The sequence below is a fragment of the Melanotaenia boesemani genome, chromosome 12 (assembly GCF_017639745.1).
Source record: "Melanotaenia boesemani isolate fMelBoe1 chromosome 12, fMelBoe1.pri, whole genome shotgun sequence".
Classification (NCBI taxonomy): domain Eukaryota; kingdom Metazoa; phylum Chordata; class Actinopteri; order Atheriniformes; family Melanotaeniidae; genus Melanotaenia; species Melanotaenia boesemani.
This window is the reverse complement of record NC_055693.1, coordinates 3351968-3373099: the sequence shown is the minus strand read 5'-3', so window position 1 is coordinate 3373099 and position 21132 is coordinate 3351968. Positions and strand designations below refer to the sequence as shown.

At 40.6% G+C, this 21132-nt stretch overlaps 3 protein-coding genes across 3 annotated transcripts; all 3 read right to left on the bottom strand.

Annotated features, from left to right (window-relative positions):
* Positions 1-2613: 2613 nt before the first annotated feature.
* LOC121650836 (gamma-crystallin M3-like) lies at positions 2614-3402 on the bottom strand. Its single transcript, XM_042002590.1, has 3 exons — positions 3318-3402; positions 2972-3214; positions 2614-2889 (listed from the first exon to the last, which is right to left on the bottom strand). Exons 1-3 carry the CDS (start codon positions 3324-3326, stop codon positions 2614-2616), a joined length of 528 nt encoding a protein of 175 aa, XP_041858524.1. The 5' UTR covers positions 3327-3402.
* Positions 3403-11372: 7970 nt separating this feature from the next.
* On the bottom strand, positions 11373-12242 carry LOC121650835 (gamma-crystallin M2-like). The gene is made up of 3 exons (XM_042002589.1): positions 12058-12242; positions 11732-11974; positions 11373-11651 (listed from the first exon to the last, which is right to left on the bottom strand). The coding sequence occupies exons 1-3, from the start codon at positions 12115-12117 to the stop codon at positions 11373-11375; spliced, it is 582 nt and encodes a 193-aa protein (XP_041858523.1). The 5' UTR covers positions 12118-12242.
* A 7477-nt stretch (positions 12243-19719) lies between these two features.
* LOC121650355 (gamma-crystallin M3-like) lies at positions 19720-20574 on the bottom strand. Its single transcript, XM_042001828.1, has 3 exons — positions 20511-20574; positions 20177-20425; positions 19720-20001 (listed from the first exon to the last, which is right to left on the bottom strand). The coding sequence occupies exons 1-3, from the start codon at positions 20517-20519 to the stop codon at positions 19720-19722; spliced, it is 540 nt and encodes a 179-aa protein (XP_041857762.1). The 5' UTR covers positions 20520-20574.
* Between the last annotated feature and the right edge of the window lie 558 nt (positions 20575-21132).

Here is a 21132-nt window from a genome sequence, read left to right as displayed (position 1 = left end):
TTGCAATATTTTTATAGTTGTGTTCATTGATATGAATCATGTTAAGTTTACTAAACCTGTTTGACATCAACAGCATGTAAATCGTAATATTTTCTGTTTTTTTAACTTTATCTTTCAGACTTGACTGAGGCATACCAACAGGTGACGACAATGATTTACCAAGTGACTACACAATAAGTCTAGGCTCACAGCATAATGATAACTGTTCTTACAGGAAATCTATATCCAATAAATAAAATTTAGATCCCAATTCATTTCAAATAAATGGGTCATCTATTCTTACTTATTACTATCTACTTGTGTGAATTGCTTTTAAGTCTTAAGACTTATTTTGACTGAGGCAGACTGATAACTACACAAGTCTGGACTCACAATATAATGTGTTCTTACAGAAAATCCATGGCAAATAAATAAAATTTTGATTTCAACTCATGGAAAATACATGGCTTTCTATCACTATTTATTAACTATCCCAAGACTTACTCCCTACATTTACATAATAAATCAGACAAACACCCTTTGTTTTCCAAATGCATTTAATACCTAAAAGAATTCCTTTACAATAAAACTCGACTAGATCAGCATGTCTAGCCATTTATTTTCTCTGCTATCCTTGAATACAGTCTTCACCATGGTATGCTGTGCTGCATGGGGATGCTCCACTCGCTCAGAGAAAGGCGTGCGTATGTATGGCTTCCCCAAAGACAGGGACAGAAGGAAAATATGGATGGCCAAAGTCAGCAGGATACATCTGACCACCATCAGGGACTGTAAAAACAAAAAAATATGTGAGGTAATCATATTAAAACAATGCATTTACACATTTTCAAAGATAATATCATTGGGAAGTTTAATATTTTTAAATTAAACACAGAGAACACATCACAGGGAGATTTATATGGTTGAGGTTGCAGAATGTAGAAAAAAAGGCAGGAAAAAACACTTAAAAGTGGCCAAACCAGGAAGGTGAAGAAGAATGTTTTCAGTCTCCCTGTGGTCCACCCCTTACTCCTGGCCTGATGCTCCACAACAAAGTGCTCCTCCTGTAGGTTTCAAAATATATGCAAGATGATATGACCTGTTAGAGACATTTGTTTAGTATGATTGATTGAAAAACTCTGCATTCATTATGTTTTCAGCACTCCTGGCCTAAAGCATGCACAAGAAGGTTGTGAAGTGGCATCACTGCTTCTTGACCACACAGCACCAAGTGAAGGTAACTGATATACACTGATAATACAACATAATTCATATATAATAGTATAATATATAGTGAATATATATGACTGAACTTTTCACCCTGCAATATCAAATGACAGCCCTAATATTGTATAATTGTATGGGCTGTACTATTCGACAAAACAGCTCACTTTCTAGTTATTATGTAAAATGAACGGTGTAATTATTGGCCTGGCCTATAGTGTTAAATGTGTGAAATGCGGTGGTCACACATTATGACCCACATACAGAATCATCTTCATATCTTTGTCCATAATTCCACAGCCTTATAAATATATTAAAATTAAATAAAAATGTAACTACAATCGCTCTCCCTACACATTAACCTCGCTATCAACGGCGTTGGATCAATTTATATTGACGAACAGAATTTACATTCATCAGCCTGTGGCATCTGTTGCTATCAGTGTGCTAGCATAAACTTTTATCGGTTTGTAATCTCTAAATATATTAATCTAGATGGTGACAATCCGCCAACATATTTATTTACTCCTGTCAAGTTGATTTAGATGCACAACTGATATGGAAATATGACTATTCAAACATCTTACCTTGAAGAAGTGTAGCTCCGACAATCTGCTCCATTGAAATACATTGACCGTCGCTTAGCTTTTGCTAACTTCCGGGAACTTTTGAGGGGCTCCATATGCCACCATTGCTGTGAAAAAACTGAACCATTGCAGTGAACGGAGATGGCGCCACTCTCTCTCTAGAGGCACTCTAATGTGTCCTGCATCAGTTGCCAAAAAGGTTAAATAAATCATACCACCTTGTTGGGTAGGAACAAGTCATTCTGTGATCTAAATGTGTGAGAAAGACAGACAGAAACAAGTACCTACACATTGCTTTTACTTAGTTTTATTTGTTTTTTTTTTCTCTGTGTTATTGTATTGTGTAGATATGTTCAGTTTTATTGTTAAGCACTTACTTACATATTAGTACATTATTGAACAGCTAAGATTCTTCACATTTGAATGATATATGATGTTTACCATCCCAGGCTACAATAACTGTAAAACTGGTAAAAATTTATTTTAGACCAAATGCAAATGCAAAAATATATGCATTGTACCTTCAAAGCCATACTGTACGCCATAATGTACTGTAGCAGACAATACTGCAACAAAAACGGTCCTGTTACATCAGCAAAGGGTCCAGTAAAATAGCTGGTTCACAACAAGTCTTTTATCCTCAAAAACCTGCTATAGGCTACATTTGCAGGATTTTAAGGGGTTAGAAAACTTACATTTAAATTTGTGTCTTGACGTTAAAATAAAAGTGACTGAATAAAAGACATCCAGCATGTTCATAAAATGAAATAATACAACACCAAAATTTAAAAAGTTAAATCATTTATTGATGTCAAATTTACACTTAGCACATGTCCATGATGCGCCTCATGCTCATGAACCTCATGCCACTGAATCCCATGTCCCTGAAGCTCCTGTACTCGCCGGGCCTCAGGTACATCATCCTGCCTCTGTAGCTGGGCTGCTCGTACATCAGCCAGTGGCCGTCCATCACGTTGCAGGACATGCAGTCGTTCATGCGGTAGCGGTCCATGATGTTGTCGCAGTCGTCCATCAGCTCGTGCATCATACCACCGAAGTTCTCCCTCTCATAGATCCTCATCCTGTAAGATCCTCTGTACTGTTTGTAAGAAGGGAGATAAAATCAAATTTAATTTTTGATCATTTAGAGTGAGGGAACTCTGTTTAAGTTTTATACCGACCATGGGGATCATGCGGCAAGACCTGATGCCACTGCTCATTCCCATCATGCTCATGTAGTCGGCGTACTCTCCCCTCCTCATGAAGTACTGGTTTCCCATGTAGTTGGGGCGGTCGTAGACCATGAAGCAGCCGCTCTCCACCCTGCAGGAGTGGCACCTGCTCAGGTAGGAGGACATGTCGGCACAGTCGCTCATGCACTCATAGTGGCGACCCTGGAAGTTCCTGTCCTCGTAGAAGATGATCTGAAGGAAAAAAACAAAAACCAAGTTAGAATCCCAATATATTAATTTGAAGACAAATTTATGTGGAAATATTAATGTAAATGACAGTATTAATGTTTCCTACCTTGCCCATGTTGATTGCAGTGGATTGTCAGATCTCTCTGAGAACTGTATCACTGAACTGATAGCCTGCCTGTGGGAACACCTTATATTTATACCTGGCCAGAGACAAAGACCATTTGCCCCTCTATTGTTCAAAGTCCTGACCCAGCAAGCCACTATAGAAGCCTATAGAGATTTGAGCTGCTTACCCATATGCCACCAGGGTCATGACCTGTGGGCACAATTTTCCTTCCAGAATGCCCTCTTTTGTCTAAAAATGCTTAGAAGTTCAGAATGATAAATGTTGTTAAAACTGTTGAGCTTGAATTTGAACTTGAGTCATTTATTTTTTCTAATCTCCCTTAAATAAAAGCCAACACTTTAAGTTTAATTTTAATGACAGCGGCTGTGTAATTATAACCCCCGAAGGCTGGCAAAAATCCACCACTGTCCTTACTTTAACAGTTTTGATAAAAAAACAGACAAATGAACGGTGTATTATACTACTCCGTGATTATAAATATTCTTGCAGGTTTGGGATTAAAAAGAGTTTATTTATGTCTAAACATTTTTTTATTTAAAATGGGACAGGGCATATTAACTGACTCAAGGTTCACCGTGTAAATATTCCAGATTTAGCTCTTCAGACTAATTTTCATCTGTAGTCTCATGTCAGGTTAATGTAAGAAGAAACATGATAAAAAAATAATTAGACAAACCATACATACGAGGATTGTTAAAATAAACAGTTCATTAAAAACTAAACAAAAGTAAGTCAGTCATGCAACATGCAATAAACATATATGATATATAAACATAATGTTAATGGGCAATGATTAAAATTCTTAATTGCTATTAATCGCATTGTTACGCGCAAAATGTCTCTTTCCTTTAAAAGAAGGCCTACGGTTATATAAAGAAAATGCAGTAAATTTTGGTTTACAAACACGACATCAGGGGTCTCCAGTCTGTGACTCTGGAGCTGCAAGTGGCTCTCTGGACCTTCCACAATGTGTCTAAATACGTGGCATACGTGATGAATGTCAGCATCAGGTGAACAGACAGGAAGCAGGATTAGAATCTCACAGCTTCTAGATGGTGAGGAGAGAGAAATATTCACAATATGCACAATAACTTCCATCTATCACCAACAAACACAGTTAAGACAACAATAATTAAAAGACCAGGTACACTAAGTCCAAAAAATAAGTAAACACAGATGATGTCTCCCCATGAACACGAACAAACAACTCCTCTACTGAAAGCTCACATCTCACAGATTCCACAGCTGGAAGTTTCATCTCGATATGACCAAGATTCACCGAACCAGAGTCAGAAGAAGACCCGATTTATGTTTTACGTTTGTAAAAGTCAGAAAACATGTCTTACCTTTGCTGTCTTGCATAAATTAAAGCCACATTAATTTAAAATAATAAATAAAAAAAAAAAAAAAGTTTCTTTTTGTCTTTTGGGGTCAGTTTCCTGTCCAAAAATCATGATGTTCTGCCATCTGCATGGGTTCTGACAAAGAGAGACATTGGTTCATTTTCTTCTTTCTTAAGTTCCAGACAGAAAACGTCTCTTTATGTTAATAAACCCGCTCTCTCCTGATTACATCAGACGCGCCGCTGCAGCAGGAAAGAGAGAAAGTTCAGTTTCCTCCAGAGGTCGATTCTTTGTTGAGCCAATTTCAGAACAGCTGCAGTGTTGACGTCAAAGAAAGTACCAAGATACTTACAGGAGGAAATGATTTCAACGCCTTCGTTATGAATAGTACTTTCAGCGGAAGGAACTTTTCTACATCTATAATAAAAAAAGAGTTCCTTTGTTTTTGTGACGTTTATTAAAGTCACACCAAGAAATAAATTCAGAGAGCGCAGTCTTGTGTTCTGATTCCAGACCGCTGAAAAGAGACAACAGTGCAGCGTCACCTGAAAACTTAACCAAGTAGCTGTGCTCAAGTGCTTTTACATTCATTAGTGTGTCAATTAAAAAGAAGACGTGAACCTGTTGATACAGTGACACAGTCTGACAGACGGTTATTAACAAGAACTCTGTTTCCTCATAGTCAAGAAATCTAAAATCCAGAGGACCAGCTGGTGAGGCAATCTAAATGTGTTTAAGAGCCTCTCAATCAAAAAATGTGGCTGCATTGAATTAAAAGCAGACAAAAAATCTGCAAATAAAAGTCCAGCTTGGGGCTTTTCTAAATGCTTAAATAGAGAGTCCAGTATAAAAAGTCAACTCCCATCTCATCAGGTCTCTGATACACTCCAGAAACTCCAGACTGTCTCTTTAAGAGAGATGAGCTCATTAGATCAAAATTTTTGAAGCGACAAAAGCGACAAAAGAATCAGAAAGTTTTCCCTCCTCTATTCCCTCCTCTTTAATAGATTTTCTGTCAATTTCATTTTGCATTCGTCATGCAGATTACCACTGCTGTACTTATGTTCTACTTTATCTTTGTACAACCTCCTTCCTTTTCTTATTTCTTGTTTTAATTCTTTGTGAGTGTCTTTTTTTCCTGACTGATCCCTGTGTAAAATATAGCCTTTTCCCTATTTATCACCCGTTTTAGCTCTTTTTTGACCCATGGTTTGTTGTTTGCGTATAACTGAATTGTTTTACTGGGAATGCTACAATCAAAACAGAAGGATATGTATGAAGAAATAGTCTCAGTCAGATCATCCTTACATAATTCATAAAAGACATTCCACGCTGTACAGTCAAAACATGACTGGAGTGAGGCAATAGTGTCTCCAGTCCAACATTTAACTGACTTAACAGCAGGTTCATATGTTGGAAGAAGTAAAATCGAGTTACTCCAAAAGGGGGCCTGGGAAGAGAACTGAAAGCACGGATCCATAGCATAAGTCAGTAGTAGTTTTCTTCAGCGTGGTTGCACAGGTGACATACTGTTCATATGTTTTCAACACCTTATCAATCTGACAGTTTTTAAAATCCCCTAAAATAAATTTAGGAGCGTCTGGAGAAAGTGAGTCAAGTCTGTTGCTCGCCTCTGCAATAAGATGTGTAACTGAAGAGATGTTTGCCTTTGGCTGGATGTAGACCAAAGTGAAGAACAGCTGGGAAACTCCCTCAGCAAGTAAAAGGGACGAAGCTTGATCAACAACAACTTCAGGTCGGGGGTGCAGATTTTTTCCCGAAATACAACTGTTACAGTACCTCTTATTCAAATAAAACATACTCCTCCTCCGATGTTTTTATTCGTAATGACAGGTGAACAATCCATACGGATAGGTAATCCAAATCCAGTAATGTGCAGGTCCAAGTCGTTAGCCATGTCTCCGTAAATGCCAGCAAACATGGCTGACTCTTTAAACTCTGGCATGAGGTTCAAGTTCATCCATTTTATTCCGGATGGACTGAAGATTGGAAAGAAGAACAGTGGGTAGCAGTGGGAGCCGGCGTCTGTCGCGGAGTCCGTGCTTCCGTTGCCTCCGTAGATGCTTTTTGGGCCAGATCTCACATGAAATGATTGGGCTCCGGGAAAGGAGAAGAGTTGTCATCCTCTGTGCTTTGGCGGAGGGCAAGAAGTATCTCACGGCTGTATACCAAACGGCTGGCTGCCTCTCCTTTGAGATTGAGGTGGCCACAAGTAACGCGGCAAACAAAAGTCCATAGTGCCCCAAAAACTCCAAGGTTAATCCAGTTCATGATTAAAAGGCACACAAGTGCTCCAAAAGTTCTTCAAGCCATTACATAAATCAGACAGATCAGACAAATAGAAAAGCTGCTCTTGGGTCGCACAGATCACGTGAGCTTCTGCAATGTCACAAGATTTTTTTCCATTCAGTGTTAATTCAGCATTAATTAAGACCTCGTATTGATGATAGAGAGTCCAGCCACTGGCAAAGCCTTCTCCAGCACAACCCAAAGATTCTTAGTGGGGTTCAGGTCTGGACTCTGTGGTGGCCGATCCATGTGTGAAAATGATGTCTCCTGTTCCCTGAACCACTCTTTCACAATCTGAGCCCCATGAATCCTGGTGTTGTCATCTTGGAATATGGCCGTGCCATCAGGGAAGATGGAATAATCTGCTCAGTCAGTTTATTTTATTACCCTGATGTTCCATCACTCTGGAACAGGGTCAATCTGGACTCATCAGACCACATGACCTTCTTCCATTGCTCCAGAGTCCAGTCTTTATGCTCCCTAGCAACCTGAACCTTTTTCTCTGGTTAGCTTCACTGATTAGTGGTTTTCTTCTGGCTCCACAGCTGTTCAGTCCCTTCACATTGTTCATGTAGAAATGTTCCAACTTTCACTATTAAACATAATCCTGAGTTCTACTGCTGTTATTTTTTATTTGATTTAACCAAATGTTTAAGTAATCACCGATCACCATCATGCAGGACTTTTTTTTCCGACCACATTTCTTCCTGGAACACAATGGTTCTCTATTATACTCTAGTTTTTAAAAACGCTTCTTGAACAAATGAACATCTTTTCCGTGACCATGATGTGTCTTTCCACACTGTTGTTTAAGAAATGAGAAGCTGCTCATTGTTTCCATTGGGGTTAAATAACTTGTTGCAGTTGAAAGATAATTGCCCATGCAGTAATTATCCAATAGGAAGCTCTCACCTATTTGAGTAGTTAAATCATGGTGGCACCTTTTTTTATGGCCAGGCAGTGTATGTGTTGATCTCCTCTTTGTTGCTAGATAGACATAGCCAAGGCAGCTAGTGTTGTGCGAGCCATGAATGAATGGTTACTCGAGAATCATTTTACTGACTTATGAATTACAATTCTGCATCCCTACTGACTCATTCACTGCCTTGTCTAGCCAGCTAGCTAGCTAACCGCAAAGGTGACAGAAAAGACTAAACTGAGCTGCATAGTGATTTGGTGGTTAGCACCGCGGCCTCACAGCAGGAAGGTTATGGGTTTGAACCTGGACTGGGGAGGGGTTTGAACATTGTCTTTTCTGTGTGGAGTTTGCATGTTCTCCTGTACATGGGTTCTCTCCAGGTATTCAGGCTTCCTCCCACCATCCAAAGACATGCATGTCAGGTTAACTGGTCAATGGTCACTCTAAATTCAGCCCTGCGATGGACTGGCGACCTGTTCAAGGTGTACCCTGCTTCTCACAAGCTAATTGCTGGGATAGGCTCCACATTCCCCGCGATTCCTAATTGGAATAAGCGGTAGAGAAAATGGATAACTGCACTTGTAGAAATATATCAATCTAATCGCCGTGATTGCTGGAAAAATAACAGCTTGAGTATTTTAACTAAATTCCCCATTTCCTGGTGGATCATCGTATTTTCCCTCCCGGTTATGACTTGTGAATGAAGGAAAAACACTCAGTACAAAGCTCACATTAGCCCGGCCCAACTCACAACACTAGAGAATCACTAACTAGTTCATAGTACGTAGAATTGTTTAAAACAGGAATCACTCACTCACCTCCTCCTTCTTGGCTCTCAGCTGCAGCCACTCGAGCTCTGTTACCTCTGGAGGAGCCGCTTCCTCAACTGAGCTGAAGCTCTGCTGCTCTGCTCCGATAGTCTATGGCTGAATCCCATTTCTAGCCCTTAGCCCTCCCCCACCGTTTTGCGTGTTCACGTTAGGGAAAGGACTATCTCAATTCTGTTTTGGATGAAGGTGAAGAGGTAAGGGTGAGGGAGTCACAACTGTCCAACTAAGACAGCCCAGGACCGCACTTCATATCCATACGAAAGGGTATAAAAAAATCCTGACAAACACCGGATACATCAGCATATATGGTGACAGAAGGAAGGCAAAACACCCATAAATGTATATTCAGCATCAATAAGGATGTAAAAATTATCTTAAAATTGTGTTCCATCTTCATCTTCGTCTGATGTAGCAAGTCGCAACAACTTCTAATGACGTACGATGGTAAAGTAGTGGGAATGTGTCCACCCCTTACCACTTCGTGTTAGGGGTGAGGGGTAGGGCAAAGCAAGGGGAAAGGGTAAAAAGAAGAAATGGGATTGGGCCTGAGTGACGCCATGGGAAGAAATTAGGTCTACATGTTTAGTTTGACTCGCAAAGATAATAAGCGGACTAAAGAAAAACTGTATTTCGTCAGTTCCTCCAGTTTATTCTGAAGATAAACTATAACTTTAGTGTCTGACTTGCTAATTTTTGCTGCTCCAGTTAATAATGCAATGAAAGGGAGAAACTCAATAAAAACACTGTTTTGCTCTGACCTTTCATTATATTATTGAGATTAGAAAATAAAATAAATGTTTCCTCTTTGAGATCTGTTGATCTTTCACTCTTTTCCACAATGAATTGGATTATTTTCCTGCCGTTTTAGTGGTATGAATCAGCTTGTGTGCATGTAGCTTTCTATGCACGCTCTGGGTAACTTGACTCAGTGACTCAAAAACCTGATTTATTTTTGTGAGTGACTCATTTTAACTTTATTAAGTAAAAAGAATCAAGTTTACCATCACTAATATAATTGGATATGTGAGGGCTTATTTTTGAGTTGATATTCAATTTTATGTAAAGCATTCTGTGCTCTTTGGTAAGAAAAGTGCTATATGAATAAAAATTGATTTGAAATATATGAAGGAATAACACCATCAGAAATCATTATGGAGTACACTGCTTCATGAAAACAACATTACAAAGAACCAGAGCCAACACCAACATTGCTGGTGTATGATCAGACCTGGCTGGATCTTGAGTTGATGGAACAACTTGGGAATGAGGTGGTTTTCACTAAAGAATGGCAGCAAACGTTCTTGTACCCTAATCTTCCTCAGTCAAGCTTCTGTAATGTGTGCAGAATGTAGTTCTTGATGGTCCATATCATCAAATTAATTGAACCCCAGACCATCACAGAACCCTGATCCAACCCCATACCTTCAGAACCCTGATCCAAGCCCAGACCATAATAGAACCCTGATCCAAGCCCATACTTTCAGAACCCTGATCCATGCCCAGACCATAGAACCCTGATCCAAGCCCATACTTTCAGAACCCTGATCCAAGCCCAGACCGTAATAGAACCCTGATCCAAGCCCATACTTTCAGAACCCTGATCCATGCCCAGACCATAATAGAACCCTGATCCAAGCCCATACTTTCAGAACCCTGATCCAAGCCCAGACTATAATAGAACCCTGATCCAACCCCAGACCATCACAGTTTTTGCACTTGTTCCTGACCACAGTCTGGAGGTTCACATTACAACATTACAACAAAGATCTGGAATACTGGTCAGTCTGACCACAGTCCAGGTTTCCACTGTGTGATGGTCCATCCCAGATGCCTCCGAGTCCAGAGAAGTTGACTCTGGAACTCTGGTCCTGGTTAACATGCAGCTTCTTTCTTGCTCAGTAAAGTCTGAAGTGACATCTGTGATGTAACTCTGTATTGTAGAACTTAATGAAGGTTTCCACAGTAATTCTGGTTCATGTGGTTGTGATGATCAGATCAGATCAGCTGGTGATGATGATGGTTCTGGATTCAGGTCAATCAAAGGGATAAGAGATCACAATGTCCAGCTTATCCTTGCTTCCTTGTCCTTTGTACACTGAAACTCCTCCAGACTGCTTGAATATTCTGGTAATAGTTTGCACTGTGGAAGGAGAAATATAAGAATTCCTACACAACTTTATACATTTAAACAGGAAATTATAACAGTATTTTGATAAGTGAAATGTCCAGTTAATTTTTGTGTATGGTGGAACAGAGAACTGAAATTTACAACAAAATGTGCAGAATTTGTTAATAGAGCTTGATTAATTTTTTAACATACTAATGTATGTAGGTTGTCTGTATCTACTTTGAGTACTTGTGTGAAAATTTTATGTTGTTTTAAACTGGCATAGACCAGGTTGTGCATATTAAATCAGAACAATCTGGAGCCAGAAAATTTAAATTAACATTGCCATTATAATTTATGAAACTCTAATACCCATTTAAGAGTATCACATATATGGATTTATCTCATAACCATTTGCTCACACTAACTTTCATCTCCCATCCCCACTGGCATCTCCATCAGGCCTTAAAACAACCAGTGAGACAAAGTGAGTATAGAGGATCAGATGTCTTTATTTAGTTAAATTTAGTAGTAGGAATCCATGATGCGCCTCATGCTCATGAACCTCATGCCGCTCATGCCCATGTTCATGAAGTTCCTGTACTCTCCAGGCCTGAAGTACATCATCCTGCCTCTGTAGTGGGGCTGCTCGTACATCAGCCAGTGGCCGTCCATCACGTTGCAGGACATGCAGTTGTTCATGCGGTAGCGGTCCATGATGTTGTCGCAGTCGTCCATCATCTCATGCATCATACCACCGAAGTTCTCCCTCTCATAGATCCTCATCCTGTAAGATCCTCTGTACTGTAGAAGGAAAAACAAAGAGGTTAGGTGATGGTTTATGATCCAGGAGGAAAATGGTGTGTAGAGATGAGATGTCCTACCATGGGGATCATACGGCAAGACCTGATGCAATCAGACATTCCCATCATGCTCATGTAGTCGGCGTACTCTCCCCTCCTCATGAAGTACTGGTTTCCCATGTAGTTGGGGCGGTCGTAGACCATGAAGCAGCCGCTCTCCACCCTGCAGGAGTGGCACCTGCTCATGTAGGAGGACATGTCGGCGCAGTCGCTCATGCACTCATAGTGGCGACCCTGGAAGTTCCTGTCCTCGTAGAAGATGATCTGAAATAACATCATGAAGTGTTTTCAGTTAAATATTTTTAAATTTTACATCCCTGATTAAATAATTCCATTCGGTTACACACCTTGCCCATGTTTGCAGTCTTCTGGTTGTTCCTCAGGACTGAGCTGTGGTTGCTGTGCATTCCTGGCAGTGGTAACGGTTACTTTTATACTTGCTCAATGTAAAAAAAGGATGTTTGCCTCTATTGTTCAAAGCCCTGACCCAGCAACATGCCATAGAAGCCTAATGAGCAGCCAGGGCACTAAAGGGTTATTATCCAACACTGTTGTAGAAATGCATGTTCTCTATATGTGGTATTGTTGTCAAACAAAGAAAAAAAAGAGAAGCTTCCAAATGACAGTCGTCAAAAGTTCATTCAAATAGGTGATAAATGAGTATTTTGGATTCAAAATAGTTAAAAAATTGATCATTTAAAGTAAGTGTGGATGTTTGTGTGTGGTCTTTATTTCTTAGCTGTAACTGATGTTGTAAACATGATGAGCTTAAGACAGATTCACTTATAACTCATGAATTTAATTAGCAAAAACACAATTTCTTTTGGCCCTTTTAAGGCTACAGAAATAGATCTATATTTATTAGTATTGTAAAGTCTGAGTTTTAAAAAAAATATCTAAATTTACAGTACTGGGAGTGTCAGCATTCAGAGTTGAATGGTAGAGAGCTGTCAGCTTAACCCCAAAGATAACAGAGCAAAGGTCAGATCGGAGAGAAAGAAGCCCAGTGAACTCATAACAAAAAAGATTAACTATACAGAAAAAAAAAAAAAAAAAAATCCAGACCTATAGTTTTTTGTGTAAAAAAAAATTCTGAAAAAATTTTCCAGAAATTCCTGTTTAATAATTAGGAAGTTTTGTCATACTGGCACAAATCTATACATTTTTTTAAAAAGGGTAAAAATTACAAGGACATTTGTAGGGACATAAAAATGTCCCACACAGGCCCCAGGATAACAGATGGGATGGATAGGAAATCAAGCAGATGTTTATAATACAAGATATACTATTTGGGGACAAGAAGTCTACTAGTTAACTTAATCAACTTAACGAAACCCTGAAGGAAAATCTGCTCATTAAAAATATATAATTGCAACCAGGGTAGTTACACAGTACATCATTTAGGCTCATTGCAATGGCAAAGAATTTATGTTATCATTCGCATTTTGTTTAAAAATCACTTTAAATTATTAGGGTCCATTTATGTATTTTGTCCCCCCTAAAACCACAACCATTGTTTGCACTGCTCTCTGCTGCTAGCTAGTACTAGCCAGAAGTGCTAGCTCTACCCTGACTTTTCAGATGTTTGTGCAATAAAAAAAATGGTAGGGACAAGTCAGGACTTACTAGACTTTGGTAGGGACACATCCCCACCTGATTCTATGCCCATGAATAATGGTATAATCAAACTGTATAGAGCAGTGGTTCCCAACCTATTTTCCTTGAGGATCCCCCTCATGCAACGACCAAAAAACCTTTCCCAGCCACTGTGCTGAAACCATGCTTTGTTTTATGCCTTCAATAGCTGCTTCTCACCGCAAATGAAGCATTCTGGCTCAGTTCTTTTCTTTCCTTTGATAAAACAAAAATGTAACCGAACCAAAATGAGTAAAAACTTCTGCAGACCTCAACTCATGTCTGTGCAGACATGCGACATAACTGAAAATCACAATTCTTTACTTTGAACCAGCCACCTCCTCCTGAGCCGCCACATTACCGCGGTAGAGGAGTTTTCATGTCCTGAAGATCCTAGAAGCTATGCTATTGGGGGCTTTATGCCCCTGATAGGTCACCCATGGAAAACAGGTCTTTAGGGGAGGGAAGTGGCTCAACAGACCCCTATGATGAGTCAAATCAATGGATCCAGGTTTTTCTTGCCCGGACGTGGGTCACCAGAGCCCCCCTCTGGAGCCAGGCCTGGAGGTGGGGTACAGAGGTAAGTGCCTGGTGGCCAGGCCTTCGCCCAAGGGACCCGGTTGGGCTCAGCCCGAAAGGGCAACATGGGCCCAAGGTTATTATAGTTAATGAAAATGAACGAAAAACGAAAACTAGAATAAAAAAAACATTCTCGTTACCTGAAATAAAAATAAAAACAAGAGTAAAAAAAAAAAAAAGATAACTAACTGAAACCGTATCATGTGTTTACAAAACAAACTAAAGCGAACTAATTTTATTGCAAAAATGTCTTTCGTTTTTACTTTGTAAATTTATTTCATACATAAGCCCTCGGGTGGATATGAAATGTATTTACTTTTTTAACCAGATGTACCTGGAACAGGTAGCCTCTCTGCCCCCCTCCCCGGAAAGAGAAGCTTCAGCCAGGCCGAGCAGCACGGGGAGGGAACTTGAGTCACAGACACAGTTACGCACGCACACACACACACACACACACACACACACACACTCACACTCAAAATCTTGAAAAGCTGAATTTGAGATAGTTCATTCATTCATAATGCAAAGGCTTAAACTTGTTTTTGTTTACACTATTGGACAGCAGGTTATGTATGTTTACTTTAGAAAGGAAAAGGACATCAGCATCCAGCTGAGGTATGTCACTATCGTAACCAGCTGTGTGGCTCTGTGGTACCAGACACGTGCACTTTCAGCGTCTAAAATATTCACTGCATTCACTTTATCAACTCCATTTTAACGTAAGGTCCTGTACTGTTAATCAGCTGCAGTGATTTGCACTAAAGTCACTTCACCTGTAGTGCAATTCTTTATGTAATTAATTATGAGTTATTTCATCTGAATGAATTAATCCTCCTTTTTCAGGTTGTTCATGATTAATTAGATTGAGCTCCGTTAGACTACTGGCTGCCAAGGACTGCGAATTGTCTCTTGAATGGATTCATGTTGTTATGTTTATGTGTGTCTTTAGTATGTTGGTTATGTTGATTTTTACCTAGAACACTATCTCAGATGCAACACTGCACACATTTTTTACTTAAGGCTGCTATCTTATGGACTGTTTGATTTGATTTGTTGATGACTGTTCATGTCTCCTCCTGATAACAGTTTTTAAAAATTGGATCTTGTTGAGTTTTTATTATACAGTGCTTATTCTGATTATTTAGAATTTTGCACCTGACAAATAACGTAATTTACAATAAATAAATAAATAAATAAAAACTAAAACTAATAAAAATTAAAGTAAAACTTAACATTTTCAAAAAAATGAAAACTAATAAAAACTAGAAAATCTGCTCTAAAAACTAATTAAAACTAGCTGAATTTAAAAATAAAAAGTGTAAACAAAATGAAAACTAAAACTAATGAAAAATCCAGAACCAGATATAGATATACTGTAGTTGGACTCACCTCAGTGCACGGCTTGGGCTCTGGAACTGCTGTCATTGAGAAGGGCTGGACCCTCTTCCATTCTGGAGTTGCACCGACCAGGTGTGGGCATACTCATTGTCCCTCCTCTTGGCACCTGTATGTTGGGGTAGCCTCCCTCTGCCTTGTGTGGAGGGTCGGGTCCTGACTGTTGTTTGTGCTTTTGCACCAAACAACAGTTCAGAGTACCCACCCTTTTTGGAGTCCTTGGAGGGGATGTTGGAGAGCACTCCTTCCGGGGAATCCCTCGTTCTGCTGGGGGACTTCAATGCCCATGTGGGCAATGACAGTGAGACCTGGAGGGGCGTGATTGGGAGGACCGGTCCCTCTGATCTAAATCCGAGTGGTGTTTTGTTATTGGACTTCTGTGCTCATCATGGATTGTCCATAACAAACACCTTGTTCAGGCATAAGAGTGTCCACATGTGCACTTGGCACCAAGACATTCTAGGCCGCAGTTCGATGGTCGACTTTGTAATCGTATTACCGGACCTGCGGCCACATGTCTTGGACACTTGGGTGAAGAGAGGGGCAGAGCTGTCAACTGATCACTCCCTGGTGGTGAGTTTGCTCAGATGGTGGGGGAGGATGTAGGCCAGACCTAGCAGATCCAAATATGTTGTAAGGGTCTGCTGGAAATGTCCGGCGGAGTCCCCTGTTAAAAAGAGTTTCAACTCCCATCTCCGGCAGAGCTTCAGCCATGTCCTGGGAGGGGTGGGGGACATTTGGTATGAGTGGGCTGTGTTTCTGTTCTTGAGGAGGCCAATTGGTAACTGTCGTGGCGGAAATACCCAAACTCGTTGGTGGATACCAACAGTGAGGGATGCCGTCTAGCTGAAGGAGTCCTATCTGGACTTTTTTACCTGTGGGACTTTGGAGGTACGGTCCTGAAGAGGAGAGTTCACCGGATACTTGAAACCTTGGATTGAGGAGAAGCAGTGTGGTTTTTGTCCTGATCGTGGAGCAGTGGACCAGCTCTACACCCTCTTCAGGGTTTTGGAGGGGGCACGGGTGCCGGATCCCCTTCTACGAGCTGTCTGGTCCCTGTATGTCTGGTGCTAGAACCTGGTCTCTGTTCTTTGCGGATGATGTGGTTCTGCTGGCTTCATCGGGCCATGATCTTCAGCTCTCACTGGAGTGATTCACAGCTGAGTGTGATTGGCGGAGATGAGATTCAGCACCTCCAAATCCGAGACCATGGTCCTCAGCCGGAAAAGGGTGGAGTGTTTTCTCCAGGTTGGTAATGACGTCCTTTGGAGTGGATTGAGGTGGAGGAGTTCAAGTATCTTGGGGTCTTGTTCATGAGTGAGGGAAGAACAGAGCAGGAGATCAACTGGCGATCGGTGTGGTGTCTGCAGTGATGCGGACTCTGCATTGGTCTGTCGTGGTGAAGAAAGAGCTGAGCCAACAAGGCAAAGCTTGTGATTTACCAGTCGATCTATGTTCCTACCCTCACTTATGGTAACAAGCTGTGGGTAGTGACCGAAAGAATGAGATTGCGAATACAAATGGCCAAAATGAGTTTTGGGTTAAGTGTGGCTGAGCTCTCCCTTAGAGATAGGGTGAGAAGCTCAGTGATCCAGCAGAGGCTCAGAGTAGTTGCTGCTCCTCTGCAGTCGCTGCTCCTCCACATCGAGAGGAGCCAGATAAGGAGCATTAATCAGAGTTCTGATGGGCATAAACAATCAACACTTTTTTGGCAGCCATGCTGAAGACCAGCTGGAACTTCACAAACAGCTGGTAGCTGAAAGAAAGAAGAGCTCATTTCAGCATCTCGTCAAGATGCTCCCTGGATGCCTCTCTGGTGAGGTGTCCCGGGCATGTCCCACTGGGAGGAGACCCCGGGGAAGATCCAGAACATGCTGGAGAGACTACATCTCTCGGCTGGCCTGGGAATACTTTGGGATCCTGAATAAGTTGGTAAATGTGTCTGGGGTTCCCTGCTTAGCCAGCTGCCCCGGCGTCCTGACCCCAGATAAGCAAAAGAAAATGGATGGATGGACTCTACTGATAATGATACTGATAATTTTTTGTGAGTTTGTTTCTTTTACATACAGGAAGATAAATGTTTAACTTTTAGATATGAAAATCGAAAATTGACTAAATAATAATTTTTGAGGATGAGTATGCAGTTTGAGCAAAAGAAAAAGAAGTTCTTGAAAATTCGGGGTATGTGCACACAAACAACCTCGGAGCAAATAGTAATTTAACATGGTGTCATTGTGACGTCATTTAACAACAAAAGGGGTTGTAGGGGGTCCATCCATCCATTCATTTTTTGCCGCTTATCCAGAGTCGGGTCGAGGGGACAGCTACCTAAGCAGGGAAACCCAGACTTCCCTCTCCCCGGCCACATTCACCAGCTCATCTAGAGGGATCCCGAGGCGTTCCCAGGCCAGCTGTGAGATGTAGTCCGTCCAGCGTGTCCTAGGTCTTCCCCGGGGCCTCTTTCCGGTGGGACGTGCCCGGAACACCTCACCAGGGAGGCGTCCAGGAGGCATCCTAACCAGATGCCTGAGCCACCTCCTCTGGCTCCTGTCGATGTGGAGGAGCAGCGGCTCTACTCTGAGCCCCTCACTGGTCACCGAGCTTCTCACCCTATCTCTAAGGGAGAGCCTGGCCACCCTGCGGAGAAAACCCATTTCGGCCGCTTGTATTTGTGATCTCGTTCTTTCAGTCACCACCCACAGCTCATGACCATACGTGAGGGTAGGAATGTAGGTCGACCGGTAAATCAAGAGCTTTGCCTTTTGGCTCAGTTCCTTCTTCACCACAACAGACCGATGCAGAGTCCGCATCACTGCAGACGCCGCACCGATCCGCCTGTCGATCTCCCGCTCCATCCTTCCCTCACTCGTGAACAAGACCCCGAGATATGTGAACTCCACATGAGGAGTGGAGTGGAGGTAGGGGGTATAGTTACACTTTAATGAAAAATTGAACATGTATTTTCCTTTATAGTCTCAATAAATGAAACAGTCTTAAAATACCACACTGAATATAAGGTTTCCCTCCTCAAACATCAGTGTATCCATGGACATACCCCAGATTAGTTTGCCATTAAGCTAAACTTTCAGATGCCTATGTTATATCATTGTATAAATTGATTTTGAGTACATAGATTTTAGATTTTTTTGGTACAGACTTCATGGGTTGCAAAGAGAAAAGGTAGTCAAGGGACCTAACAGTACTTTGTCTTGCAATATTTTGTTAATTGGGCAACTAAAAGTAAGCATATGTAGCTTTCACAACCACTCAGAAATGTTACACAAACAGCTATAGTTTGCATTTACATATTGTGTACAATGAAAAGCAATTAGCTGCTTGGTCCTGGGTAACAATGGGGGCATTGTAATTAAAGCAAAATCTTTGGAACTACTCTGTAAATGATAAAACACGTTTGTCATGTTATTCACTTTCATATTGTGGATCCAGTTCATGCCAGGCAAAGTTCAGAAAAAAATATGCCTCAGACTCACTGTCGCAAAATGTAATCTGTTGATCACATGACTTTAATGAATAAATGAATGAATAAATGAATGAATGAATGAATGAATGAATGAATGAAAACTATCGGTCACCACCAAGCATGTAAACTTAGGTCACAACCAAAGGGTAGGGGTAGAAGCCTCAGCCTCAGGTTCCCCCTCTCTTTTCCCGTTTTGTCTGACATTTTTGGAACATTATCCATGTTTAAAATACTATATATGAATAAACAAAAACAAAGAGCATATATATATATATATATATATATATATATATGCTTATAACACACACACACTCACACACATACACACACAAATATATACATAATCACATTTCATATACACATATACATAGATATCTACACTAAAAAACTTTAGATTTTTTTCATGTACATGGATACAAAAATAACTGTATAGGAATATAATCCTGAGTTTGTCCCCTGTCCAACTCAAAACATTAACTTTTTAAAACTAAGACTTGTTTTTTTTAGTCATTTACTATAACCTTATCTTGCCCCTTATTGAGATTTTGCTATAAAAAAAACAGGTGGTTAGGTTAAGGCAACTTCTTGTTTAGGGTTAGGAAAAACAAGCATATGCAAAATGTGTGTAGACAAACAAACCAAAAAATAATGATGAAATACAGTGAACAATACAAATAGATAAAATCTTGCATCTATTTTTATATAATTTTAAAGGTTTGTTTTCAACTAATAAGACATACCATTTCCATATACTATTAGTCTGTGGGTAAAAATGTATTACTTTTAGCGTTTGAATGCTGACGGTTTATGCAATTTGATCTTTTTTTTTCCAGATATTGTCCCATGAAACCCACAAATGAACATATTCTTTGTTGATATGAACTATTTATTAACATTTATTGATCACATTCTGTCCCACCTAACAGGATTCCATGATACGTCTGATGGATCCAATCCTCATGTCCATGGGACCCATTCCCATTTCTCTCATACTACTGTACTCTCCGGGCCTCAGATAGACCATCCTGCCTCTGTAGTGGGGCTGTTCGTACATCAGCCAGTGGCCATCCATCACGTGGCAGGACTGGCAGTCGGACATGCGGAAACGATCTTGGATGGAGTCGCAGTCTTCCATCAGCTCATTCATTTGACCTCTGTAGTTTTCCCTCTCGTAGATTCTCATTCTGAATGGACCTCTGTGCTGTGAATTGAGAAAGACAATTACTTTCAGAAATCATCATCTTTCTGCAGTGTTGGAGAGTTGAGTTAATAAAGGGAATGGTGTTTGCAGGTATTGTGTGTAAAAAAATAAAAGCACAAAATATGTCTGATGTGACATAAAAATCAGACTATCAGTCACCACGAAGCATGGTTACCATGGGGATCATGCGGCAGGAGCGTATGCAGTCACTCATGCTCATTCCCATCAGTTGCTGGTTGTCAGGGTATCCTCCTCTCTTTGCCAGCATCTGGTGACCCATGTAGTTTGGACGTTCGTAAACCATGAAGCAGCCGCTCTCCACCCTGCATGAGTTGCAGCGGCTCAGGTAGGAGGTGAGCTCAGCACAGTCGCTGCTGGTCTCGTAGGAGCGACCCTGGAAGTTCTTGTCCTCGTAGAAGATGATCTGGAAATAAAAGGTTTTACACATGATCAGGCCAAGATTTATCTGGTATTAGCTACAATTAATTACCATTAAAATGCTCTCTTACTCTTCCCATTTTGGTGTTCAATCCTTTCCCCGATTGTACAGGTACTTTGGCCAGGCAAACTCTGTGTCACTTTTATACTCATCATGATGAGTAAATGATCTATAGAGCCATTGTTTTAAATATCTTACTCAGCACCATAGCATGCAGGGCTATAATGTTTGTTAAATCACTCTGTAAATGGTTATTATTCCAGAGTGTATGCATCTGGTGCAGTGCCAACTGCAGTGGCTCTCGTATGGGGTTACAGGTGGGTGACAACAGCAAATGTATCAGCTGGGACTCTTTGTGCTGTCAGTGCAAAGAAAAGCACTGTTATAATTTCATGTTAGGCATCAGACTGTCATCTTCACATAAAAAAACTGTGTGTGTGTGTGTGTGTGTGTGGTAGGACTTGACTGCATTAGCTGCGTAGTTTATAGGCAGTATTAACGCATGTGATTCAAAATTACTTTACATTTGACTAACATCTTATGTAACAAGATAATTCAGAAATGACTGAAACAAAATTGTAAACTATCTGTTTTATACAAGTTACAACTAATACATTTTCTCTGGCCAGTGATACCAGTAACATGTTATTTATACAGGGTTAAATCATTAATAAAAGTTTCATGTAGTCATG

Excerpts from the sequence above, each read along its gene's own strand:
- LOC121650835 (XM_042002589.1), bottom strand. The coding sequence starts at position 12,117 with ATGCACAGCAACCACAGCTCAGTCCTGAGGAACAACCAGAAGACTGCA. Across the intron at positions 11,975-12,057 it reads AGACTGCAAACATGGGCAAG|ATCATCTTCTACGAGGACAG; the intron begins GTGTGTAACCGA and ends ATGTTATTTCAG. Across the intron at positions 11,652-11,731 it reads CTTGCCGTATGATCCCCATG|TACAGAGGATCTTACAGGAT; the intron begins GTAGGACATCTC and ends TTCCTTCTACAG.
- LOC121650355 (XM_042001828.1), bottom strand. Across the intron at positions 20,002-20,176 it reads CCTGCCGCATGATCCCCATG|CACAGAGGTCCATTCAGAAT; the intron begins GTAACCATGCTT and ends CTCAATTCACAG.
- LOC121650836 (XM_042002590.1), bottom strand. Across the intron at positions 2,890-2,971 it reads CTTGCCGCATGATCCCCATG|TACAGAGGATCTTACAGGAT; the intron begins GTCGGTATAAAA and ends TCTTACAAACAG.